At 46.2% G+C, this 24,687-nt stretch overlaps 2 protein-coding genes across 4 annotated transcripts in view; one reads left to right on the top strand and one right to left on the bottom strand.

Moving 5' to 3' along the window:
• The window catches only part of FANK1 (fibronectin type III and ankyrin repeat domains 1), a 153,690-nt gene extending 150,048 nt beyond the window's left edge, over window positions 1-3,642 (bottom strand). The window contains exon 1 of the mRNA XM_075348444.1: window positions 3,588-3,642. Coding sequence (XP_075204559.1) covers window positions 3,588-3,600 — 13 coding nt within the window. The 5' untranslated portion in view covers window positions 3,601-3,642. The remainder of the gene's footprint in view (window positions 1-3,587) is intronic.
• Window positions 3,383-24,687, top strand: part of DHX32 (DEAH-box helicase 32 (putative)) — a 120,679-nt gene continuing 99,374 nt past the window's right edge. The window contains exons 1-2 of one of the 3 annotated variants that reach the window (XM_075348441.1): window positions 3,399-3,532; window positions 19,901-20,302. In XM_075348441.1, the coding sequence (XP_075204556.1) occupies window positions 20,009-20,302 (294 nt within the window). In that variant the 5' untranslated portion in view covers window positions 3,399-3,532; window positions 19,901-20,008. Of the gene's footprint in view, window positions 3,533-19,716; window positions 20,303-24,687 lie in introns of all 3 variants that reach the window. The other 2 variants (XM_075348440.1, XM_075348443.1) reach the window with 2 other exon arrangements.

The raw sequence follows: 24,687 nt of genomic DNA, 5'->3' as shown, positions 1-24,687 counted from the left end.
GGTGTCTTCTGCAGCTCCGGTCACCTCCATGCAGCTGCGCTGGAAGCGACGCTGGACCATCCTGGATTACGCCGGACATGGAGGGCTTTTTGGGGCTGATTAAAGTGGTTAACCAGGGTATATGTTTGTGTTTTTTATTTCTAATAAAGGATTTTTTCGGGTGTGTGTTTATTTACTGTAATTTACAGATTAATCATGGAGGGTGTCTCATAGACGCCTGGCATGATTAATCTAGGACTTATTGGCAGCTATGGGCTGCCAATAACTCCTTATTACCCCGATTTGCCAACGCACCAGGGCAAATCGGGAAGAGCCGGGTACAGTCCCAGAACTGTCGCATATAATGTATGCGGCAATTCTGGGCGGCTGTTGGCTGATATTGTTAGGCTGGGGGGCTCCCCATAACGTGGAGCTCCCCATCCTGAAAATACCAGCCTTCAGCCGTATGGCTTTATCTGGCTGGTTTTAAAATTGGGGGGAACCGCACGCCGTTTTTTTTAATTATTTAATTATTTATTTCACTGCACAGTATAGACCCGCCCACCGGCTGCTGTGATTGGGTGCAGTGTGACACCTGTCACTCAGCGTGGGGGCGGGTCTCACTGCAACCAATCATAGGCGCCGGTGGGCGGGTAAAGCAGGGAATACGAGATTGTTTAATGGGCGGCCGGCTTTTTCAAAACAGTAAAAGCCGCCGGAGCAGTGTGAACGCCGTGCAGCGCCGGGGATCGGGGATCGGTGAGTATATGAGAGAGGGGGATAGACTGACATGGACAGAGAGTGAGGGACAGAGATAGTGACCGACTGACAGAGATTAGTGAATGACAGACATTGTGAGGCGCTTCAGAACGCAGCTTTTCAGCTGCGCTCTGAAGCGGACCTTTTTTAAGCTGCGGTGCAGAGCGCACACCTGCGCACATAGCCTCAGACACCAAAATCGTATGAGGGATGTCACACGTTACAATTGACTAGGTTCATACAACAAAACGCTCAATTCTAGAGAATGATACGATGTGTTTGCGATCAACGGTTTTGCGTTCAATCCTGATCGCAAGTAGATGTCACACGCAGATACCTCACAAACGATGCCGGATGTGCGTCACTTACAACTTGACCCCAACGACGGATTGTGAGATATATTGAAGCGTGTAAAGTGGGCTTAAGAGTGAGGAATAAAAGCAGGAACTAACGCCCTTGTGACTAGTCCCCCGCCTCATTAGCATATCATAAAGGATCTTTAGAAATACTTTTTCTAAAGATCTCTTTATCTATGCGAGTGTATACAGGGACAGTTAGGCAGGGATTAGCAATATGCACCCAGAACTGCTCGTGGATCTGGGTGCATATTGCACCTGACAGGTTCCCTTTAAGGAAAAGTGTCCATAGTGCAAATTATAAGGACAGACAAAAAATGAAAAAGTTATCAAAGAGTATTTGAAAAATAGATTTAACATAAAAACAATAGGTAATTTTCTGATGACACATTCCTTTTGAAAACAAGCAGAGCGGGGAGACTCGTCACCTGGTGACTCCGCTGCTTTATAGGCCGCTCGGCTTGACTGACAGGTCACACACTATTTATGTATAGGGAGAGACCTGTCAATCATCCTGAGGCGCACAGGGAGATCTGGTGGGGATCCGCCCGGTGATGAATCTCATTGTTCGCCATATTTTCGCTCAGGTCATAAAACATGTCGCTGATTCATGTCACTCATGGCTTAGCCAGAAGAATGACTGACAGGCTCCATTACCGTGGTCCTGCCATCATAGTGGTTTCAGTGTGTGGCACTATGCCTTTGTGATTGGTGCAGGTCTGACCCTTGTGGCTCGCTCTTTTCGTGGCTCATTGTTTTTCAGGAAGGGATTCTTTTGCCTTTTCTACCAATCATTGTACCTGTACAGCTTTGGATCAACCCCCGTTTAAGGGCTATACCCCTCTCCTAAATTGATGCCATACTGGTAGGGTATGCCCCTTATTAATGGTGGGTGGTCCAGAACTCCCACAGATCCGTAAAGCCGCTTTACACGCTGCGACATTGCTAAAGCGATGTCGTTAGGGGTCACGGAATTCGTGACGCACATCCGGCCTCGTTAGCGATGTCGTTGCGTGTGACACCTACGTGCGATTGAAACTCATCGCAAACACGTGCAAAATCGCTAATTGTTGACATGCCCCCCTATTCCCAATTATCATTGCTGCTGCAGGTACAATGTTACTCGTCGTTGCTGCGGCAGCACACATCGCTATGTGTGACACCGCAGGAACGAGGAACATCACCGTACCTGCGGCCGCCGACAATGCGGAAGGAAGGAGGTGGGCGGGATGTTATGGCCGCTCATCTCCGTCCCTCCGCTTCTATTGGGTGGCCGCTTACTGACATCGCTGTGATGCTGAACGAACCGCCCCCTTAGAAAGGAGGCGGTTCGCCGGTCACAGCGACGTCGCTAGGTAGGTAAGTAGTGTGACGGGTCAGTGCGATTTTGTGCACCAGGGGCAGCGATTTGCCCATGACGCACAAACGATGGGGGACGGGTACGCACGCTAGTGATATCGCTTGCGTGTAAAGCGGCCTTTAGAATGAAGGGGCTGCAGGGCTGATTTTCCTCTGCACAGTGGCGCCCCCAGCTGTGGCTGCTTTCACACATCCGGCATGAGCTGTGCGGCTCAATCCGGCTGTGCAAGCTATGCACGGATGCGGTGAAAACACTGCATCCTTTGCATAAGTTTTTCCCATGCGGCCCATCCGGTTTTTGCCGCTTCCGGCATGCTACTGAGCATGCGCAGTGGCAAAAACCGCATGCGGCGGCCGGATGCGGTGTTTGCAGCATCGCAAAAAAATGCGCCGCATCGGTAGGATGCGGCGCGATGCGGGTTTTTTTGCCGCCCGAAAAAACGTGCCAGGCAACGTTCCATCCGGCCGCCGCATCGGCTAAATCTGCCGCATGCGGCAAAAACCGGATGAACGCAAGGCCATGCGGCACAATGCGGCACTAATTAAAGTCTATGCAGGGAAAACGCAACCGGCAGCAAAAAAAACGGTTGCGATTTTCCTGCAAAGTGCCGGATTGTGCCGCATAGGAAGGAGAACTGCCGCATAGCTCTGTGCAGCTGCTACTTGTGAACACGGCCCGAGCACTGGATCCACTCTGCAGGGGATACACTGTCCCTTTAAGAGATGGGATGAATACCACTTTAAGTGCAGAAAGCCATTTCCCTGCTCGTTTTTTTTGGCCTGGAATATTTGCATTCACTGACAGCAAGCAGAGATCTTCCTTGTCCTGACGGCTGCAGCCTGTCACTGTAGAACTACACCTCCCAGCATGCACTGAGTGAGCGCAGGAAGCAGAGCCTGCTGGGAGTTGTGGTTCTGCCCCCGGTTGTTTTCCGTACAGGACAAGTCTCTGCCTGTTTATAAGTGGAGGAGGCGGCGGCTCCCGGCAGTCATCAGCTGCACACTCCTCCTCCCCCGCTGCAGAGACCGGGGACACTGCGGGCGGACACGGCCTCCTCTGCCATCATGCACCGGATCATGTATGTACAGCTTCACTTATCACTGTAGTATCAGTAGTAGCACTGCCATCCTCACCCGCCGCCTCCATGCTGCTCTGTGCCGGCTCCTCTTAGTCCCCCTGTGTTTTGCTTCTGTTGTCATAGTAACGGCGGCCGACCCGGAGCGGAGTACGGAAGCCTGCGGGTCCCAAAAAGCGTAAACAACATTACGCGAGGCCCCATTGGCAGGGTTACACGTGGCAGGCAGCCCAGGCGTAATGTGTGTCCATGGACCAATGCCAGTTATTGCGGCAGTGCACATTTCTGCCCACAGACTGATGGCTGAATGTAAAAAAATCAAGTGCGTTACTTTGACCCGTATTTCAGATCAATTCGCCTATTATAAATCAATGGGTGCGCAAAACACGGATAACATACGGGCGACCATCCAGATGTGGTACCACAGGCACAGATCAGAGCAGTTATTAATGTATGATGCAGAAAAAATCTATACAAAATCAATATATGGGGCCTTATCAGCCCATAACGCCTCAGAACGCACAATTCCACCTGCCCTGGACGTGATAATCGCCCCCGACCTCTTTGGCTCCGGTGGCACCAATATGGCCGCCCCTCGTATTTGGCTTTTTATTACTTATTGAATTGTTGATGTAAAAACCGGATGCCCCATGGGTGGGAAAAAAATGGTTTATTTTTGAGGACGAAAAATAGGATTTTGCATGTCGGCGCCTGAATGCGGCCATCGGTCATCCATTTTACACTGATCAAACACATAAATCAATCTGTCTATGGGTCTACTCACATGTCCGCGGTTTGTTTTTTTTGTTTGTAATGTATACTGGGGGTGTTGCTTTTTACCAGTGTGCTGTATCTGTTTTATCGTCAGTGTTTCGTCCATTTTTCTTCTCAGCGGTAAAAAGAAAATGAAGCGTCTCTCACCTATTAGGGCGCATTTGGACATCCGATCAAGAATCGCAACGCACGGACTCAGCAGCCTAAGGCTAGGTTCACATTTCCGTTAAATTGTATCAGTCACAATCCGCGGCTCTGGTAAACAACGGAATCCGTTTAGTGGATTCCGTTGTGTCCCATAGACTTGTATTAGTGGCGGATTGCGACTGATTACCTTGCGTTGCATCCGCTGCGCTCAGTCGTTTTTGGACTGAGCGCTGGGCGGAAACAACGCAGAATGTAACGTTTTTCGGGCTGTCAAAATTAACACACCGCGCAGGAATCCGTCAAGCTTGTAATCTTTGTCTAGTGCTGGATTCCGTCTTACGACAGAAGCCAGCGCTGGATTCCGTCATGCTCTACTGAGCATGCCCAGCATGTTTGGCACACCCACTGGGCTGTCCCAAACACAAACGGATCATGACTCATGTCCAAAAACGGACGCACAGCGGATGTAACGGATCAGGTTTTTTTTCACAGGATTCCTGTGAAAGGAACTCTGTGAAAAACACATCCGTCGCGTCAGTTGACATCTAAAAAACGACTGATCCGTCGCTGACGGACCTAACGGATTTACAACGGAAATGTGAATCTAGCCTAATAAGCATGGGTTTGGCTCAGGCGTGTGTTGCAGTCCACGATTGCAAGGATGTCTGTATGCGACCTCATGGGGAATGTGGTGCCAGGTTTTTGCTCCCCCATCTGAGAGCAGCATAATACAGAGATCCTGATTCCAGGGATGTGTCACTTACTGAGCTGTTTTGCTGTCATTTTGATAAAATCAATGTTTTCTCTGCTGCAGATCCAGCCGTTAGGGCTCTTTTCCACTTGCGATTTTGTGGTGCGAGTGCAACCCGATAAAACATCGCACCAGTGTTAATCAATGAGGCAGTTTTCTCTTTCATGTTATTTCACGATACGAATCGTGCTCTCAGTGCAATCGCAGCATGCTGTATTTTGCAGCGAGTCTCGGCTCACACAACCCCATGCAAGTCAATGGGAGCGCATGAAACATCGCACTGCACTCACATGTCATCCGACCGCAGTGCAATGTTTCAGCAGAGACAGACAGCGGAGGAGATGAGGATGAATAAATATCAATCTACAAAATGCCTGGATTAATACATTAAAAAAAATATATTGCATCAATACACTGTAATTAAGATTAAATATATTGCACCAAAAATCTATATTGCACCGATAAAACTATACTACAGCAAAAAATAGGGCCTATTGCAGATATAGAGATTGTACTAATAAGGATATATTGCAGCAAAATTAATGCCAACTGCACAAAGAGAGGACAATATTGCACTGATAAAATTATAGCACCAAATGTAGTCTATTGCACATATATAGATCAATATTGCACTAATAGGAAATATTGCAGCACAATTAAGGACTATTGCACATAGGTCAATATTACACTAACAGAAATATACTGCACCAAGTTTAGGGCTTATAACCTATACAAAGGTCAGTATTGCACATGTGGAACTATAATACAAAAGTTATAATATATTGCATATATATAAATCTATATTGTGCCAATAGGACTAGTACCATATAGTCCACACACTACCACTGCACCCAGCTTATAGTACAGAAAAGTAAAATGTTAGAACATCTTGTGTGCATGCAAAAGATCCCTGTGCGAGATAAACAATAAGACCAAAACAACAATAAACAGTGAGCAGAAGGATACACCTGGGAATGGAGTCACACATGTACGACCATGCTGGACACCAACCCCTACGTACGTTTCGGTTTTCCTTCTTTATGGGGTGGAGCACATCAAGTTGTCCTGTAATGATAATCTACTGCTGATTAATGTAGTTTTGATAAAATTACTGTTTAATCAGCCTAGTAAGTGACATCACAGGAATCAGAGTCTCTGCCGCTACATTATGCTGCTCTCAGATTACGTGGCAAAAACCTGGTGTTAGATTCTCTTTAAACTGTATTAAAAAAACAGCATGGATAGCCTCTGCGCTGTTTTTTGTTTTTGTTTTTTTTTTCCTCTATTGATAGATTTACTGTACCTGCTCTTCCTCCCGTTCTACAGCAGAAAACAAAACCACAACTTACCCAAAAATCTAACTTAAAGGGGTATTCCCATCTCCAAGATCCTATTTTAAAATGTAATAGGTGTAATAATAACAAGAATATTAGCAAATATCTTACCTAATGTGCAGGGAGTTTCAGGACCTTAGGCATCCATGGTTACATCCAGGCATATGGTTGCTGGTGGCCATAACCATGGATGCCTAAGTTTGCAATGCCCTGCACATGAGGTAAGAGACATGGCTATACTAAGAAAACTATACTACGTTTTTAATTGGAGGCATTTGCGAATATTCTTGTGATTACACCTACTACGTATTGGGATAGGAGCTCGGAGATGGGAATACCCCTTTAAACCAATGTGTATCCCCTGATAAATACTATAGTCCCCCGACCTCCGCAGAACCAGTATGCAATGGAAAAAGTTCTCTCATCTTTCTGCCTTTTTAAAATTCAATTTAAATTGATGCATGGATAATAGGAAATGACGGCTTTAATAAATCCAGGCCCATTTACATTTGTGAGAGTGTGTGGTATATCGGGAAGTGCTGAAGCTTTTTACAGGCCGCCATTCGCCATCCTAAAGTTAATGAGACAACGTGAAATATGCAGAAGTCTGAAATCTGGGAGCGACTCTGATGAAGGAGAATAGTTCATGCCCTCGATTATACCTTCCCGGACTGTCAGTCAGTGATTCAGACCTTTATAAGACTTGTAACCCCTTGTAATAAAAAAAAATATATAAAAAGGGGCAAATTTTATATTAAAAATCACTTTTTTTGTCTTTTAATGGCCCGGTAAGACCGGCAGTACAACAAAACCCAAACAAACCATAAACGGCCATGTCAGATATCATGACTCCACAGAACCAGGAATCGCTTTCTTTTGAGACCTCATACTTTGTTTAGAACAGGTCAACTTTATTTTTTTTCCCCAAAGGGCCATATTGTTAGATTGTACCACTCCAAGGGCCATAAAAATCTGATACGCTCATTGTAGTCTGAGATTAAAGGCCACTTTACACGCTGCAATATCTGTACCAATATCGCTAGCGAGCGTACCCGCCCCTGTCGGTTGTGCGTCACGGGCAAATCGCTGTCCGTGGCGCGCAACATCGCTTACACCCGTCACACGGATTTACCTTCCCTGCGACGTCGCTGTGGCCGGAAAACCGCCTCCTTTCTAAGGGGGCGGTTCGTGCGACGTCACACAGCAGCCGTTCAATAGAAGCGGAGGGGCGGCGCTGGGCAGGCGGAACATGCCGCCCACATCCTTCCTTCCTCATTGCCGGCGGCCGCAGGTACGATGTAGTTCCTCGTTCCTGCAGTGTCGCACATAGCGATGTGTGCTGCCGCAGTAACGAGGAACAACCTGCAACAGCAACGATATTCGGGAAAGGAACGACGCATCAACGATAAGGTGAGTAATTGTGATCGTTAACAGTCGTTCCTGCGTTTCACACGCAACAACGTCGCTAACGAGGCCGGATGTGCGTCACGAATTCCGTGACCCCCAACGACATCTCGTTAGCGATGTCGTTGCGTGTAAAGCGGCCTTTATGGAAGCAGACAACCTGGAAAGGGCCACGTGGCGGCACAGACTGTGACGGGGTGTACAGCAGAGCAAGGAGGGACAACGGGCCAAGGAACAATCCAAAGGGCTTTATTGGAACCACAAAGATAAAGCACCAAACATAAATATAGATACTTAAAGTCTGCAAGGAGTCCACAACAAAACAAAAGATCCAGGGGCACCGCCTGGTATTCTGATGCCAGGGAAAATAGGGCAATGGTCCTTATGAGTTCCTTGAGTCCAACCCACGTGGCCACTGATCTCTAGTCTGTAACTGTCCATACACCGGCTCTAGGATCCAGCCTCAGCTATTCCCTCCCAGAGGATCAATCTTCTTTCTTCAAGTTTCACACAGACTGACTGAATCTCCCAGGTAAGCAGAGAGTTTACACTAGTTGGACTCTAGGCCCTCCTCCCCCTACTCCCAGGAATGGAAGTGCCTCAAGAGGATACAACCTTGCACTATAGGGGGTGATTACCTACAACAATAGAAATGTACACAGAAGTAGTTCAAATAAGACAATGAACCAAGCTTGAAATAGGAATCTGTTCAGCAAGATACACCTCCCCCATATCCCACCATCACAACCTGTCCCCCCTTTTTAATAAGTGAGTATGCCATGAGGTCTACACAGACCTCTGGCCATCTCACTTACGTCCATGTTGCTCAGCTGTGAATAGTCTATGGTTCTTCTTGCTGGGACAGTCCATCAGCATTCTGGTGTTGGCTTCCACACTTGTATTGGATGGAAAAGCTGTAGGTAATCCCTTGTAGAGTGATAGGGTTGGAAGGACAAGCTTCCTTTTTGTGTCCTCCCTCACTCAAACTCTGCTTCCTGCACCCACAAATTGGCATTGTATATCTCCCACATCATTGCCTAGGAGAATGTCTGCAGGAAGGCTGCTCATCACACCGATTATGCATTGTTTTGCCCCAAAGCCATAATCCAGGGTCACTCTCGCTCTTGGAATATACCTCCGAGTACCTCCAGCCAATTCAATGACAATTCCTGGTCCCTTTTGAATTGCTTCTGGTTGAATTACTCGGGGATCTGCGATGGTGAGAAAAGCCCCAGTGTCACGAAAGCCAACAACTTTTTGGCCATCCAGCACAACCTCCTGTAGATGTTTATGCCGAAGATCATAAGAACTGGTGGCTGTGGCTCGCACTCCATAGACTCCTGGTAGGGAAGTCAACATATCAGAGTCACTTGGCAAATCATCAGGGCCAGAATCCAGCTCTTCTCCTGTTGAGGGTGTCTGTAGATAATGGACAGGCAAAGGTGGTCTGCAGCTGTTCTGCCTCTGAACACCTGGACAGTGAGCTTGCAGATGACCAGGCTGCCCACATTGATAACATCTGCGCTGCGTCTCACTCCTTCCAGTTTGCCTTCTGGAGAAGTAGGTAGGAGACCTTGGTGACTGATAGGGAGGTGCAGGTGCTGGAGGTGGTTGTTGATTTGGAGGATGACTCCACGGGATAGATGGGCATGTGGCCCGCAGATGCCCGGGATGCCCACAGCTATAACATCTTCGCTCTTCTACTTTCTCTCCTCGTTGCATTCCAGAAAATGTGGTAGAAACAACTTGAGGCACATACACACGGGTATCCACATGAGGTGGTGATCTGGGAGGTCGAGGAACATTGGGCACTGAAGGACAAGGAACCTCTGGGGTTGGGGAGCTGGTCATTTTTGCTCCCTCTGCTAGCAGCTTCTTCCACTGAGGCTTGATAGTGAGCACCTCATCAGCTAGAGCTGCAGCTTCCTCCACAGTGGCTGGTCTCCTTTCACGCACCCATTCCCGGATCTCAGCGGGGCACTTGAAGTAAAACTGCTCTTTTAGGAGGACCTGGAGGACGGTCTCCAAGGTTAAGGCCTCCTCTGCCTCCAGCCAACGATGCCACAGATGTTTGAGTTTGTGGGCATACATCTTGAAAGACACTTCCTCATCACATGCTAAAGTACGGAACTGAGTCCTGTAAGTGTCTGGTGTTACAGCATAATGTTCTAGAATAGTCTGTTTAATATCCGCATACTCACAGTTCCACCGAGGGTCCATAGCTCTATAGGCTGCGGCAGCTCCACCCTCTAAGAGCCCAACCAGATGCCGGACGTGCTCCCTTTCTGGGACTTCCATTAATCGACACTGATGCTCAAAAGTCCTGGAAGAAGCCCTCAATGTCACCAGCAGCCTCATTAAACTGCTTGAAGTCTTTGCGGGACACTCTGGGAAGTTCCCTCATGGTGGGTGCTGGGGTTACAGTCTGTCTGGAACCTCTCGCGGCTTCCACAGCGAGCTGCTTATCCAGCAATGCCATCTCCTCCATCCTGCGCTCCTTCTCTTTAGCTCCACGCATGACCTCCATCTTATATTCTATGGTGGTCTCCTCTCCCAGCAAGGCCATCTCCTCCTCGTACCACACAACCCACTGACTTTTTTGGGTATTTACCTCCGGCTGCCGTCTTTCTTCCGTTTGCTGTGGGGATCCTTCCTCCACGTCATTTTGCGCGCAGACTCCTTCTAGCGCCTCAATCAGCTGCTCCTTGGAGAGTCCTTTGAAACGAACTCCTACTTCACGGGCCTTTTGATTGCAGGCTCCCCAAAGTCCAGGTCTTGTACTCTGCAGTGCTGGTTCCTGATGTTGAGCCATTGTCCTCCATTCCTTCTGCTCTGATCCCAGCGCTGCCAACCAGTTTGTGACGGGGTGTACAGCAGAGCAAGGAGGGACAACGGGCCAAGGAACAATCCAAAGGGCTTTATTGGAACCACAAAGATAAAGCACCAAACATAAATATAGATACTTAAAGTCTGCAAGGAGTCCACAACAAAACAAAAGATCCAGGAGCACCGCCTGGTATTCCGATGCCAGGGAAAATAGGGCAATGGTCCTTATATGAGTTCCTTGAGTCCAACCCACGTGGCCACTGATCTCCAGTCTGTAACTGTCCATACACCGGCTCTAGGATCCAGCCTCAGCTATTGCCTCCCAGAGGATCAATCTTCTTTCTTCAAGTTTCACACAGACTGACTGAATCTCCTAGGTAAGCAGAGAGTTTACACTAGTTGGACTCTAGGCCCTCCTCCAGGCCCGGACTGACAGGCGGGACTTCTCCCGGTGGGCTGGCCGGTGGAGGGGTGAGGGGGCCGCCCCCCGCCTCTCCTGCACTCAGGGACGGCGTCAGCAGTGCACGCGGCATACCTGGGCAAATGCCGGGGCCCTGGAGAGCCGGGGGGCCCACTCGCCCTCGTCAGTTCTGGTGGCCACCTCGCCTTAGTTCTGCTGCCCCCGGGCTCTCCGGCGCTGTGTGGGCCCCCTCTCCACCGTGACCTGAGCGGTATGTGCCCTCCCCGTCCCCCCCCTCCCGGTGTTGTATGTGCTGGCCCCTGGAGCTGTGTGTGGGCCCCCCAGAGCCGCGTGTGTGGGCCCCTCAGAGCCACGTGTGCATCTGTATGTAGCAGAGCTATGTGTATGTATGTAGCAGATTCATGTATGTATGTAGCAGAGCTATGTGTGTATGTATGTAGCAGAGCTATGCGTGTATGTAGCAGAGCTATGTGTGTATGTATGTATCAGATTCATGTATGTATGTAGCAGAGCTATGTGTGCATGTATGTAGCAGAGCTATGTGTGCATGTATGTAGCAGAGCTATGTGTGCATGTATGTAGCAGAGCTATGTGTGCATGTATGTAGCAGAGCTATGTGTGCATGTATGTAGCAGAGCTATGTGTGCATGTATGTAGCAGAGCTATGTGTGTATGTATGCAGCAGAGCTATGTGTGTATGTATGTAGCAGAGCTATGCGTGTATGTAGCAGAGCTATGTGTGTATGTATGTAGCAGAGCTATGTGTGTATGTAGCAGAGCTATGTAGCAGAGCTATGTATGTAGCAGAGCTATGTATGTAGCAGAGCTATGTGTGTATGTATGTAGCAGAGCTATGTGTGTATGTATGTAGCAGAGCTATGTGTGTATGTGTGCAGCAGATCTATGTGTGTATGTGTGCAGCAGAGCTATGTGTGTATGTATGCAGCAGAGCTATGTGTGTCTGTATGCAGCAGAGCTATGTGTGTATGTATGTAGCAGAGCTATGTGTGTATGTATGTAGCAGAGCTATGTGTGTATGTGTGCAGCAGATCTATGTGTGTATGTGTGCAGCAGAGCTATGTGTGTATGTATGCAGCAGAGCTATGTGTGTCTGTATGCAGCAGAGCTATGTGTGTATGTATGCAGCAGAGCTATGTGTATTTTTGTGTTTGTCTTTAAATATGTATATGTATGTGTACGTATGTGTGTGTCTGCGTGTGGATGGGGCCCACTGGGACTCTTCCGCCCGGGGCCCACAAAAACCTGGAGCCGGCCCTGCCCGCACTGCCTGCTGTTTAAAATTATTTTGTGGCTGCCGCCACCCGCCGGCCGGCACTATAGCGGCGGGGTCCGGTGAGCGGCCCCCGCCGCCAATTTTCAATGCTGCTGGCCGCCGCCGGTATTATACCGCCAGTGCGCATGTGGGCTGCTTTGGTTTGAGTTCCAGGGCTGAATTTCAGTCCCAGTCTGGCCCTGCCCTTCTCCCCCTACTCCCAGGAATGGAAGTGCCTCAAGAGAATACAACCTTGCACTATAGGGGGTGATTACCTACAACAATAGAAATGTACACAGAAGTAGTTCAAATAAGACAATGAACCAAGCTTGAAATAGGAATCTGTTCAGCAAGATACACCTCCCCCATATCCCACCATCACACAGACATCTCACTCTCTAGAGTCCTGAACAGAGAGAAGTCCAAAATATCGACAGTCATAAATGGCTGTGGGCCATGCAGAATGGCATCATCTTCTAGACGGGGCCGCGAGCCACATCCAGCATCTTGTTTATGTTCTTCACTTGTTGTCCTGATGAAGGGGGCTGCGACCCCTGAAATGCGTTGACCTGAGCATACAGAAAAAAACATAAATTATTAACGTTCCAATGTGGTGATAGCGCAGCTGAAATACCCGTTTCCTCTCTGCAATAGACTATGTTTTGAGAGGAAATTTTAACCCCGCTCTTTAGTTATTCACCAAAAAACCTGCTTACATTAAAGTCAATAGAGCTGGGAGCTACAGGTCATGAATAGGAACTGTGATCAGTTGCTATCGGCAACGAAGGACATTCTTAGTATAAGTAGCTTATGTGTGAGGCAGTACGATATCAGGAGAGAGAGGGCTCTTCTCCACTTGTGTTTTCAATGTGCGAGTGCGATCCGATAAAAAATCAGATCGCACCAGTGGTAATCAATGAGGCCGTGTCCTCTTGCTAAATTCACGACTCGTACTCTCGGTGAAATCGCAGCATGCTGCGATTTCACAGAGTCTCAGCTCTCGCACCCCCACGCAATCCTATGGGAGCGAGAAAAAAAAAATACAGATGGCATACGCATGTCACACGGATCCTTGACATTTGCATACAGCGTAGGACTAGCTACCGGAGGAATCTCCAGTAAAACCAGTCCTGGCCGCGGTAACATGCACTGAGCTCCAGAGTGCAGCCTGAACAGCGAGCGCAGAGCGATTGATTCCCCGGCGATTGCTGTTCAGTTCAGCACAGCTGCGGACACACCAGGGAGAACTCTGGAGCTCAGGTGACACCTCCGGAGTGCAGTGCAGGTAACCGTGGCCAGGCCTAGTATTAGGCCGGGGCCACACGGGGACTACTGCGATCAACTTGCATGACACTCGGCTCGTGCTGGCAGTACAGCAGAGCCGAGTGTCATGCGTGTGTCCTTGCAACTGAGGTCCGTTAGTGCGAGCAGACCTCAGCTGCGGGGGGCGGGCTGGCACTCAGGAGGGGAGGGAGGGATTTCTCCCTCTCTCCTCCGTAGTCGGCTATTGCAATTCTCGCACTGCACTGGCGGTACACCGGTGTACCGCGAGTGCAGTGCGATTTTTTTTTTTTTTTTTTTTTTTTTTTTTTTTTTCTCGCCCCATTCACTTGAATGGGTGCGAGAGAGAGTCTTGCATTACAATCGCAGCATGCTGCGATTGTTTTCTGGGTCCGATTAGGGCTGAGAAAATAATCGCTCATGTGTGCTGACACACAGGCTAGAATTGGTCCGAGGGGAATGCGATGTTTTATCGCACTCCACTCGCACTGTTTTTCTCGCCGTGTGGCTTAGGCCTAACTGGAGATTCCTCCGGTAGCCAGTCTGATGCTGCTTGCATAAACACTCATAGCACTCGCATGACTCTCGCATGTCATACGGATGCTATGTGAGAGAAAAAAAAACACCGTACACAAACCACATGCAGATCATACACAGGACACTCGACTCACATTTTGAGCCGAGTATCCCTGTGATATTATTTTTTTTTTTTTTAATTTATTTATTTATTTATTTATTTATTTTAAACGCAATTGGAGAAGAGCCCAAACAGAGAGAGGAGGAGACAGGGAGAGAGACAGACGGCTAGAGCTAGACAGACAGAGAGAGGGACAAATACAGAGAGGGTGGGAGAGAGACAGAGGCTGGGGTCACATGGGGATTACTGCGATCCCCTCGCATGGTCTCGGCTCGCGCTGGCAGTACAGCAGAGCCGAGTGTCATGCGAGTGTCCCTGCGACTGAGGTGCAACTGTGCGAGCAGACCTCAGCTGGGGGGGCGGGCCGGCACTGAGGAGGGGAGGGAGGGATTTATCTTCCTCGTGCCTCCGTAGCTGGCTATTGCCATTCTCGCCCTGCACTCGCGGCACACTGGTGTACCACCAGTGCAGTGCGATCTTTCTCTCGCCCCATAGACTTGAATGGGTGCGAGAGAAAGAGGCTCTCATTACAGTCGCAGCATGCAGTGATTGCTTTCTCGGTCCGATTAGAGCTGAGAAAATAATAGATCATGGGTGTTGACACACAGGCTAATATTGGTCCGAGTGTTTTATCGCACACCACTCGCACATTTTTTCTCGCCATGTGGCTTAGGCCAGAAAGTTACTATACCAGGCAACGCTGGGTAGTACAGCTAGTGTATGTGTGTGTGTAATAAATATATATATATATATATATATATATATATATATATATATATATATATACCGTATATATTTTCTTCTTCTTTTTTTTTTCTTTTGTCTGTTTGAAAACTGGAAAGCCGACAGACCGGGAGCAAAACGAGGGCACTTCTTCTTCCCTTTTTTTTTTTTTTTTTTTTTTCTTTTCAAGTGAATCACAAAACCGGAAATACAAAAGAACCTAAAAGAAAAGTTTAAACACAAAAGTCTCCTGTAAATTTGCCCTTTTTACCTCCTTCCATAGAAGCCCAGGCGCTTTCAGTGCACTTGCTTAGTTGCATGTCACTGGGACCACATTGCATTAGAAGACAGCTGGTAATGAAGCCGCTTCTGTCTTTGATGGAATCTCCCTTATATTTTTACGTGGAACAAAGCAACACAGACATTGACATCTGCCGGGAACTCTGTACAGTGTCAGCTCCCTGCCCATCCCTGCAAATTGACCTTTCACTCGCATAAGCCAAATTACCTCTGAGATGGATTAGATAAAGCAGTCAGGTCAGCGTCTGCGAGATGTGAGCTGCAAACTGCTAGAAGTCTGAACAGCGCCGTACAGTGTGTATGGGGCCAAGAAAGTGAAGGGTCATGTACAGTGGGGAAAATAAGTATATGATCCTCTGCCGATTTTGCAAGTTTTCTCTTCTTCAAAGAATGAATAGGTCTGTAATTTTTAATGTAGGTACACTGCAACTGACACAGAACCCCCAAAAAATCCAGAAAATAACAACATTATAGGATTTTTAAATAATTAATTAATTTGCATTTTATTGCATGAAATAAGTATTTTATATAATAGAAAAATAGAACTTAATATTTGGTAGAAACCTTTGTTTGCAGTTACAGAGGTCGGATGTTTCCGGTAGTTCTTGACCAGGTTTGCACACACTGCAGCAGTTATTGTGGTGATTCCTCCATAAAGATCTTCTCTAGATCTCTCAGGTTTCGGGGCTGTCACTGAGAAACATTGAGTTTCAGCTTTCTACAAAGATTTTCTATTGGGTTCTGGTCTGGAGGAAATATAGGGTGGTGTAGATTTTTGTGGGTGAGAGTGATAAGTTTATGTTGTACTCTGTAGCGAATGGGCAACCACTGGCACAAGGTGGAGGCATCGGTGTAACTGTTGGACAGAAATACAACCCTGGCTGCTGCTTTCAGGATAGATTGGATTGGAAAGGGTTTAGTAAGAGGGTGATCGATGAGTAGAGAGTTGCAGTCATCAAGATCAGAATGAATCTGAGCAACAGTGTTTTGTAGTCTCAAAGATAAGAGTAGGTCGTATTCTGGAGATGTCTTTAAGGGGAAGGTGACATGAGCAGGCGAGTAATTGTAAATAGGAAGTGAAGGAAAGTTCTGAGTCCAATATAACCCCAAGACAGCGAGTGTGCTTTTTGGGAATAATGGTTGAAATGGAAATATTAGGCTTAAGAAGGTTAGTAGAAGGTGAAAACACAAGACATTCAGTTTTGGTAATTTTCAGTTTCATAGAAGGAGGACCTGATGTAAGAGACAACAGACAGACAATCACCATTATTTGGCTAGTGATGTTGTGAGAAGATGCGTATAATTGAGTGCAATCAACATAGAGATGACACTAAGGGGTACTTTACACGCTGCGACATCGCTCAAGCGATGTCGTTGGGGTCACGGTGTTTGTGACGCACATCCAGCGCTGTTAGCGACGTCGCAGCGTGTGACAGGCTGGAGCGACCTAAAACAATCTGAAAAAAGACAAATCGTTTGTTTTGGAGAGGTCGTTTAATAACAAAAAATCGTTGTCTGGTCAGTAGCGATGTTGTTTGTTGTTCCTGCGGCAGCACACATCGCTATGTGTGACACCGCAGGAGCGACGAACATCTCCTTACCTCCGTCCACCGGCAATGAGGAAGGAAGGAGGTGGGCGGGATGTTACATCCCGCTCATCTCCGCCCCTTCGCTTCTATTGGGCGGCCGCTTAGTGACGTCGCGGTGACGCCGAACGCACCTCCCCCTTGAGGGAGGGATTGTTAGGCGGTCACAGCGACGTCGCTGAACAGGTATGTGCGTGTGACGCTGCCGTAGCGATAATGTTCGCTACGGCAGCGATCACCACATATCGGCCGTACGACGGGGGCGGGTACTATCGCGCTCGACATCGCTAGCAATTGCTAGCGATGTCGCAGCGTGTAAAGTACCCCTAAATCTGGTGATGGCTTGTCCAATAGTGTATAGAGAGAAGAGGAGGAGGCCTGAACCTTGAGGAACCCCAACAGTAAGGGAAAGGGGAAAGGAGAGCCAGCAAAATATACAGTAAAGGAGCGGTTAGAGAGGAGAGATCGGTGTCCGTGAGCCCTATAGAGCCGAGTATAGTGAGAAGAACCTAATGTCCAATTATCCAATTATTTAAGGAAAAAAGTATAGTACTCTGTATGTTTCTTTAAATATGAACTTTACTATGGAATATTTTAGTCTTCTACACTTTAATTTTGTAGTGTAGTGCATTTTATAGCCTACTTCCTGACCACTAATATATATTTGGTTGTCCAAACTCTTCCCAACAGAATATATTGAGTGGAATGGAGGGTTAGATCAAGCATGTTCCATTTTTAACACTTCCAATCCTTTGTTCCTAAAAGGATATCTGTTGTGTTTCCACGAAAATCAGCCCTACCCCAAAAATCTGCCCTTGCAGGAATTTTCCGCCTTTTCGGAGTAAAGCTTAAATATCGGCCCTTCCCTTAAAATTAAGCCCTGGTTGCGGTTTAATAATGAATTGTCCATGCAGCTAAAAAGTTAAAGATGCTTACTGCAGAACACTTCATCATAGAAAGCCGAGACCCCCAAAAGAGAGAAGAAAGAAGTCAGAAGACCCCGCAATCACACTCACCAGACCGCAAATGGGGGACCCATGGTGGAACATACGTAGAACGAATATATATATATATATATATATATATATATATATCACACACACACACACACACACTGATATCGCACTGCTTCGGAGAACTGGGACACGGTGGAATGCGAAGACCTGTGGTGGAACACATAGACACATAAAGGACCTGCGGTGGAATGCATCGATGCGTTCCACCCCAGGTCCTCGATGTGTTCCATCGCAGTGTCCTTGTGCTCCACTGCACTGCTTCCCAGGTCCCCCTGCCGCCAGGAAGCAATACAGTATTACTGGATGTTGAGTGTGTTTGTCAACCGGAAGCAGGGGAGGACCGCTGTGGATCATACCTGCTGGAAGCGCCTGTCGAGGATTGCGGGAGGACCTAGGAGCGACCAACACGTCCAGAGTCTGGTAAGTATGATCCTCCTGAGTGGTTCTGCCTTTTTGAGGGGTAAACTTACACCAAACCCATGTTTCCCTTGAAATAATCCCTACCCAGAAAATAAGCCCTAGCGCATATTTCAGGACAAAAAAATAATATAAAACAGTGTCTTATTTTCGGGGAAACACTGCATTACTGTCAGAAGCGTCTTGCAGCAGCTTATCCCCCTTTCCGCATATATAACACATGCATGCTTGGCTGTGCTGAGCAGGTCTACAGGAGGAGAGCAACCATAAAGAATAGCTGCCGGCCCTCACCATGTAACAGGCGAACCCGCCCATGCTTCCTTATGAAAAGAAGCACAACAGTACAGCCTATTTTCTCTGCATTTTTGCAAAATGGGAACATACCCTAAAAAAAGAGCTATTCCTGATGATCCATCCCCTTTAGGAAGAGGTGACATTTCTCTCCTTCTTCCTTACACATATGTTTTCCCAAATTGTAATCTTCAGCAATTATCTGGATTATGGGCGTTCTTCAGGGAGATTATATAGTCAGCAGAATCTGCACAAGTAATTATAAGACGACGCTTAATTAACTTTTTAGACTTATTATATAATATCTAGAATAAATGTTACTATTATTGTTTTTTTATCACTGGTATTCTAATATTCTGTTGCTATTATTATACTTTTATATTCTATTTTATACCTCATCCACCATTAGCTCCGTTTATTATGTTTTTTTTTATTTATTTTCTTTGTTTGGTGAAGTTATTATACTCGACATTATAATTTATACACTCCTTTTTAGCTTTTGTTTGATGTCCTCATTTGTGGTTTATAGGACTCGTATAATAATATTGATGTTTTCATACTTTTACGTTCTACTTTATCCTCTTCTTTTGACTTTATTTTTTGTTTTCTTTATGGCTTGCATTCTAATGTTCTGTTGATATACTTTATCCGCTCTTTTGTGTGCATTGCATACTTGTTCCGTGTGTATATGTAGGTCAACCTCACGTTTCAAATACCAGAAGCCTTTATTTAGCTTACACTCCAGTTGCACCGAGCTGTCACATCAGCCTCGTTTCTGTAGCCGTTGTCACATATAATACTTATTATTTAGTTTCTTTTTTTTTATTCTTTGGCCCTTTATGTGGCAGCTGCATCGTGGTGACCGGTAAAACTCCAGTGCTCCGTCAGCTTCTTTTTTTTTCATTCCCATAGTTGCTGGTCGAGGGCTATTGTTTTGGGATTAGGTCACCACATGACCATCTCCAGGATCACAATCACTTCTCTGCTGTTGCTTTTGTATTCACAGTCAATCAGGATCCAGACACGTGTAACAGAGGGTTGGCCTGGCCGGTCTTTTGCTTAATCATTCCCTACACAGTCTTTCCGTACAATGAGGACACTAGGGAAGTGCTTTTAGAAGCTTCTGCTTATATTCTGCAGGTGTGACAGTCTTCTACAAATCTAACCTCTTCCAAAACTCCTACCAACAGTTATAGAAGTCGTTCCAAACCTCGTGAAATGTCTTAAGGAATCAGATGGTGCAACTTTTTGATTGAAGGAGTCCTTGGATTAATGGGAAGGACTCTTCCTTCCCTCCGATGATGGCTCTTCTGCTAGGATCTCCAGAAGAAGCCAAGGATTTACTACCGGTGTCTACGGAGAAAAGCTGCTTCTTGGATGAGTCCGACGTGAGCGACGTTGACGAAGGGCTACTCGATGACTTAGAGTTAAATCCTTTTGATGGTTTACCGTACTCCTCCCGGTTTTATGAACTCCTCAAACAAAGGGAAAGTCTTCCAATTTGGAAATCGAAATATGTCTTCTTGGAGAGTTTGCTTGATAACCAGATTGTGGTGGTCTCCGGAAGGGCCAAGAGCGGGAAGAGCTCTCAAGTAAGTGATTGACATCTGTTGCTTAGGTAAAATTTGCATTAATCACTATTCTTTTGACTGATTTGCAGTTTTACATAATTATTTGTTATTGTTTCTCGGGTGGAAGTGTTGACATCCCGACCATTAACCTGACTTGCGAGGACACCGATTGGCTTCAGGGTCAGATGACTGGTGGTCGAGACATCATCACTTCCAATCTGTCAGAGCGGAAGCCTGGAAAAAGGGACAGAATCTGATGGTAGGTTTTGCACCTTGATTCCATCTTTTTAAGTATCGATACCCTCTAGTCACATTATTGGGGGTTCCTACTTTTTTCTATTAAGAAACTTGTACTTTTCTGTATTGAGAATGATCCATACCAACTGTATCAGAGTAGGTCAAAGTGTCTTCCATTGAGTCAGTGCTTATGCATCCCTGGTGTCCCCAGTTCCAAAGCTCACCACTGTCAGTACGGTGTATGACCCCATGTGCCCTGTGGTCCTTGCTGTTGCTTCCTTCGGGTCATTTGCAGGATCCGAATGCTGCTTTCATACCAGTATAATGCCAACACCATTTTGCATCCATGTTACGCCTTTTATTCCGACCCCCGTTTCTAATGGCCAGAACTAACCGTATCTGAATTGGATCCGCAGTCGGGCCAAGATTTGCAGTCTCAGTTTTCAACAATGTCAGCTTTTGATCCATTTATAAAGGGTTCGAGCGATCATCTGGGAGAAATCAAAGGAGATTCAGTGACCACACGCTGAGATTTTGAAAGCCATGAGAAACAGAATGAATACGCTTTATTTGCCGAAACTGGAATATCCATAGAATTGTCCTTTTGATCCTCCTCCAATATCTGTAGGTCAACAAGAAAAGTGTGAAGAGGGAGTACAGGCCCCCAAACTCCATATAGAAAAGTCCAGAGCGGCCGACTATCTAATGTATGTGGCGGCCTCTTGACTGACCCCCGATATATTATGTCAGGGGATATAATAATCGGCTGGTTGGATTTCAATCATCTGATCTTTTTGTTTTTTCGGGGTTTTTTTGGTAGAACACAGGGCCATTTGGCTGAGTGTTCCTGTGTATGGGGGAGTCGGGAGATACTTGATGCCTGCTATTCCTCCACACTGCTGCTTACGTCCCCCACCTGTCTGCTGGCCTCCTCCTTATTGGGACATGACATGTCCACTGCAAGCAGACAGTGACTACTGAGTGGCTATAGCGGTAACACTCAGTCAGAACCGGAAGAGGGAGCAAGGAGATTTTTGGGAGCTAAGAATGTTACCGCTGCAGCCAATCAGGAAGGCTGGGGCCACACAAGCGTACGCCATCCGATGCGAGAGCGATGTGATATGCTAATGACCCTCGGCTCCTGCTCTGCTGCGAGCGTGGTCTGAGTGTCATGCCACTGGGACTCCATCCTGCAATCGGATCACAGCTGCGGAGGAGAGGGATGGTTTAAGGATATATGTCACCCGAATGCATTCCGATGTTTCACTTGCACCCATAGACTTGTATGGGTGCGAGTGAATACGGATTAGATTACAGCCGTAGGATGGTGTAACTGTTTTCTTGGTCCGATTAGGTAACATGAGTCCGAGTGGAGTGCAAAATACATATGTATGTATGTATGTATGTATGTATGTATATCTATGTGTGTGTGTGTATATATATATTATATTATATTATATTATATTATATATATGTATGTGTGTGAGAGAGAGATATATAATCTCTCACTCACACACACACACACACACACACACACATATATGTGTGTGTATATGTATATCTGTGTATATATATATATATATATATATATATATATATATATATATATATATATATATATATATATATATATATATATATATATATATATATATTATAATATATTCTCATATATATATCTCATAAATAAATAAAAATTTATAATCGCACTTCACTCGGGCCGTTTTACTTGCCGTGTGTTCTAGCCCTAATAGTTGAAGTTTGGGCCATAGGGAGCAGTGAGGTAGGTAAGTGTCTAATAAGGTATAAGGATAAGGGTCGTCTACAAACAGACAGCATGTTTAATTCATACCAACTTTCAATCTGTCTTGGTACGGCGCTCCTGCACATGGCGGCAAAATTACAGTGGACCCACACCACACAAGGAGAGTATCGTATAGGAGGCCAAGTAACGAGAATGGCGTGGTTCAACCTTCCTGCACACTGCGGCACAATTGCTTTGGACCCATACCACACCAGGAGAGTATGGTTTACGGGGCCAAGTAAGGAGTATGGCATGGTGCAACGTTCCTGAAAAGTGGACTATGCAGTTACCACTCCAGGACGGAATCTTGCAAGGATCCAATTTATTAGCGTTCTCATCTATGAAGGGGGGAACAAAATGCTGCTTAAACTGCGTGCAGGAGCGTCGCGCCTCGTCACAAGATCAAACCACACTAGAAAACAAGAGTAAGTGTGTTTTTAAATCTGTACTGCTCACACATCTATAAAAACTATATTATGGTCGTGCTGGTGACTCTTTACCTGGAAATTCTGTCCTCCGGCTACATACTTTATATAATGGATATTATGGTTTATTGGTGGTTTTATAAAGCTACAAGCAAATATTCCAAAAAACCCACTGCCAGAGCCGGGCTGATTGCACATAACTGGTGGGAAATAATGATATACGGGGGAATCTGGGGCTAAGAGCTCAGGAGTCTGTAGGCCCTGGATTACTCGGACGGGTTCGGTTGTGCAGTAAAACTTTGCCCGGTCGCTGTAGCTGCAGTCAGGTCTGTCTTTATCTTCACCCACTTGCGTATATTTAACAATGGTCATAAACAGCAAGATCTCATATGTTTTGCTGCAGTGAGTTTCAGTGAACTCTGCCCCGTCATTTACACATCACACGTCATGGTCAGGTGCACACCGCGCGTTTCGGGGCCGGACATTCCTGGGTTGTTGCTGTCACGTGTAGTGTCTACTGTGGCAGGTCGTTAATAAAAAAAAAAAAAAAAAAAAAACACAAGGGCTGTTTCGTAAGGCCCTGGTACAAGCTGGGAACTTTTGTAAAATACAAAAAAAAAAAGCTAATTAATGAGAATAAACATATATGTTTGTGTATTTATATATAATATATATTGTGTGTTGTGTGTGTGTGTGTGTGTGTGTGTATGTATATGTGTGTAATATATATATATATATATTATATTTATTATACAATTTCTTCGGATGGGTGTAAAATATCCTGATCCATTGCCAATGCTGCAAACTAGTCAATGTATAAATCTGCTGAAAATCTGAGATCCGCATAGCATAAAAGAAATCTAAAACTTATTGGCGCAAATCTGGCCTCTTTTAGCCACATGTGGATCTGCTGCTCGAATATGGTGAATCTGCTTACGAATCCGCTGCTCGAATATGGTGAATCTGCATACGAATCCATCTGCAAAAATGCTCTAATCAAACCTTATAACGCCGTGAATACCAGGTGTATGCCCAGATAACCTTTCATCGCTTTGTGTGTTTTGGCACATACACACAGCTACAGCACAGGAGGATAAGACGTCTCCAGGATGACTGTACCGGGATCCTTGCAGCTATAAGACGCCTTCCTCTGTGTGGGAGAGCGAGCTGCGCAGCTGCCTGTCTACCTTCCCAGCGTGAGGTGACATCTCCTATCACTACACGAGGCATTCTGCACAGCGGCCGCTGCAATCGTATTGTCATTTTTCCCTTTCCTGGGATTACATTGCAGAATTTACACTATGTAGTGAGCGGTGTGTACCCAGCTCCATGACATCTGCGCCACAACAATAGTTTAATGTAAATTGGCCAAATCATTGTGTAATGCTAATTTAGACCCATATTTGGATCATAGATATCTATGAAAGATACGTTTTGCAGTATTTTTCATCCAGTCATGTAAATGGAGAAAAAAAAAATGCAATAAAAAAAAACAAAAAAACGCATGTACTTTAGTGTTTTTACTTCTGCCAACACTAGTTTTTGCAGCAGAAAATCTGTGTGATATCCGGATAGCACACGAACAGCATGAGCTAATATACTTACCTGGCGCTGCTGTTACTTCCGGGTCCACGGTGAGGGCAGTGAATATGTAATGAGCTTGATGAGCGAGACCTGGAAGCAACAGCAGCACCGATGACTGCAGCACTAGAGACTAGAAAATATAAAAATTCGCTATTTTCATGTGACACTTGTTTTCTCCGGTACGTGTCACACGGATCACATTAGTGTGCGTTCCGTGTAACACCCGTGCTGCCAGAGAAAATTGGACATGTCGCCGTCTAGAGCACTTGAACACACAATCTGTATAAAAAGACGGCCGTGTGCGCAGAGCCATTGATTTTTAAATTGTTTACGTGTGTCCGTGTCTCCGGTACGTG

Source organism: Anomaloglossus baeobatrachus, chromosome 5, assembly GCF_048569485.1.
Source record: "Anomaloglossus baeobatrachus isolate aAnoBae1 chromosome 5, aAnoBae1.hap1, whole genome shotgun sequence".
NCBI classification, from domain to species: Eukaryota; Metazoa; Chordata; class Amphibia; order Anura; family Aromobatidae; genus Anomaloglossus; species Anomaloglossus baeobatrachus.
Note: the sequence above shows the minus strand (reverse complement) of the source record. Positions and strands in the feature narration are given on the sequence as shown.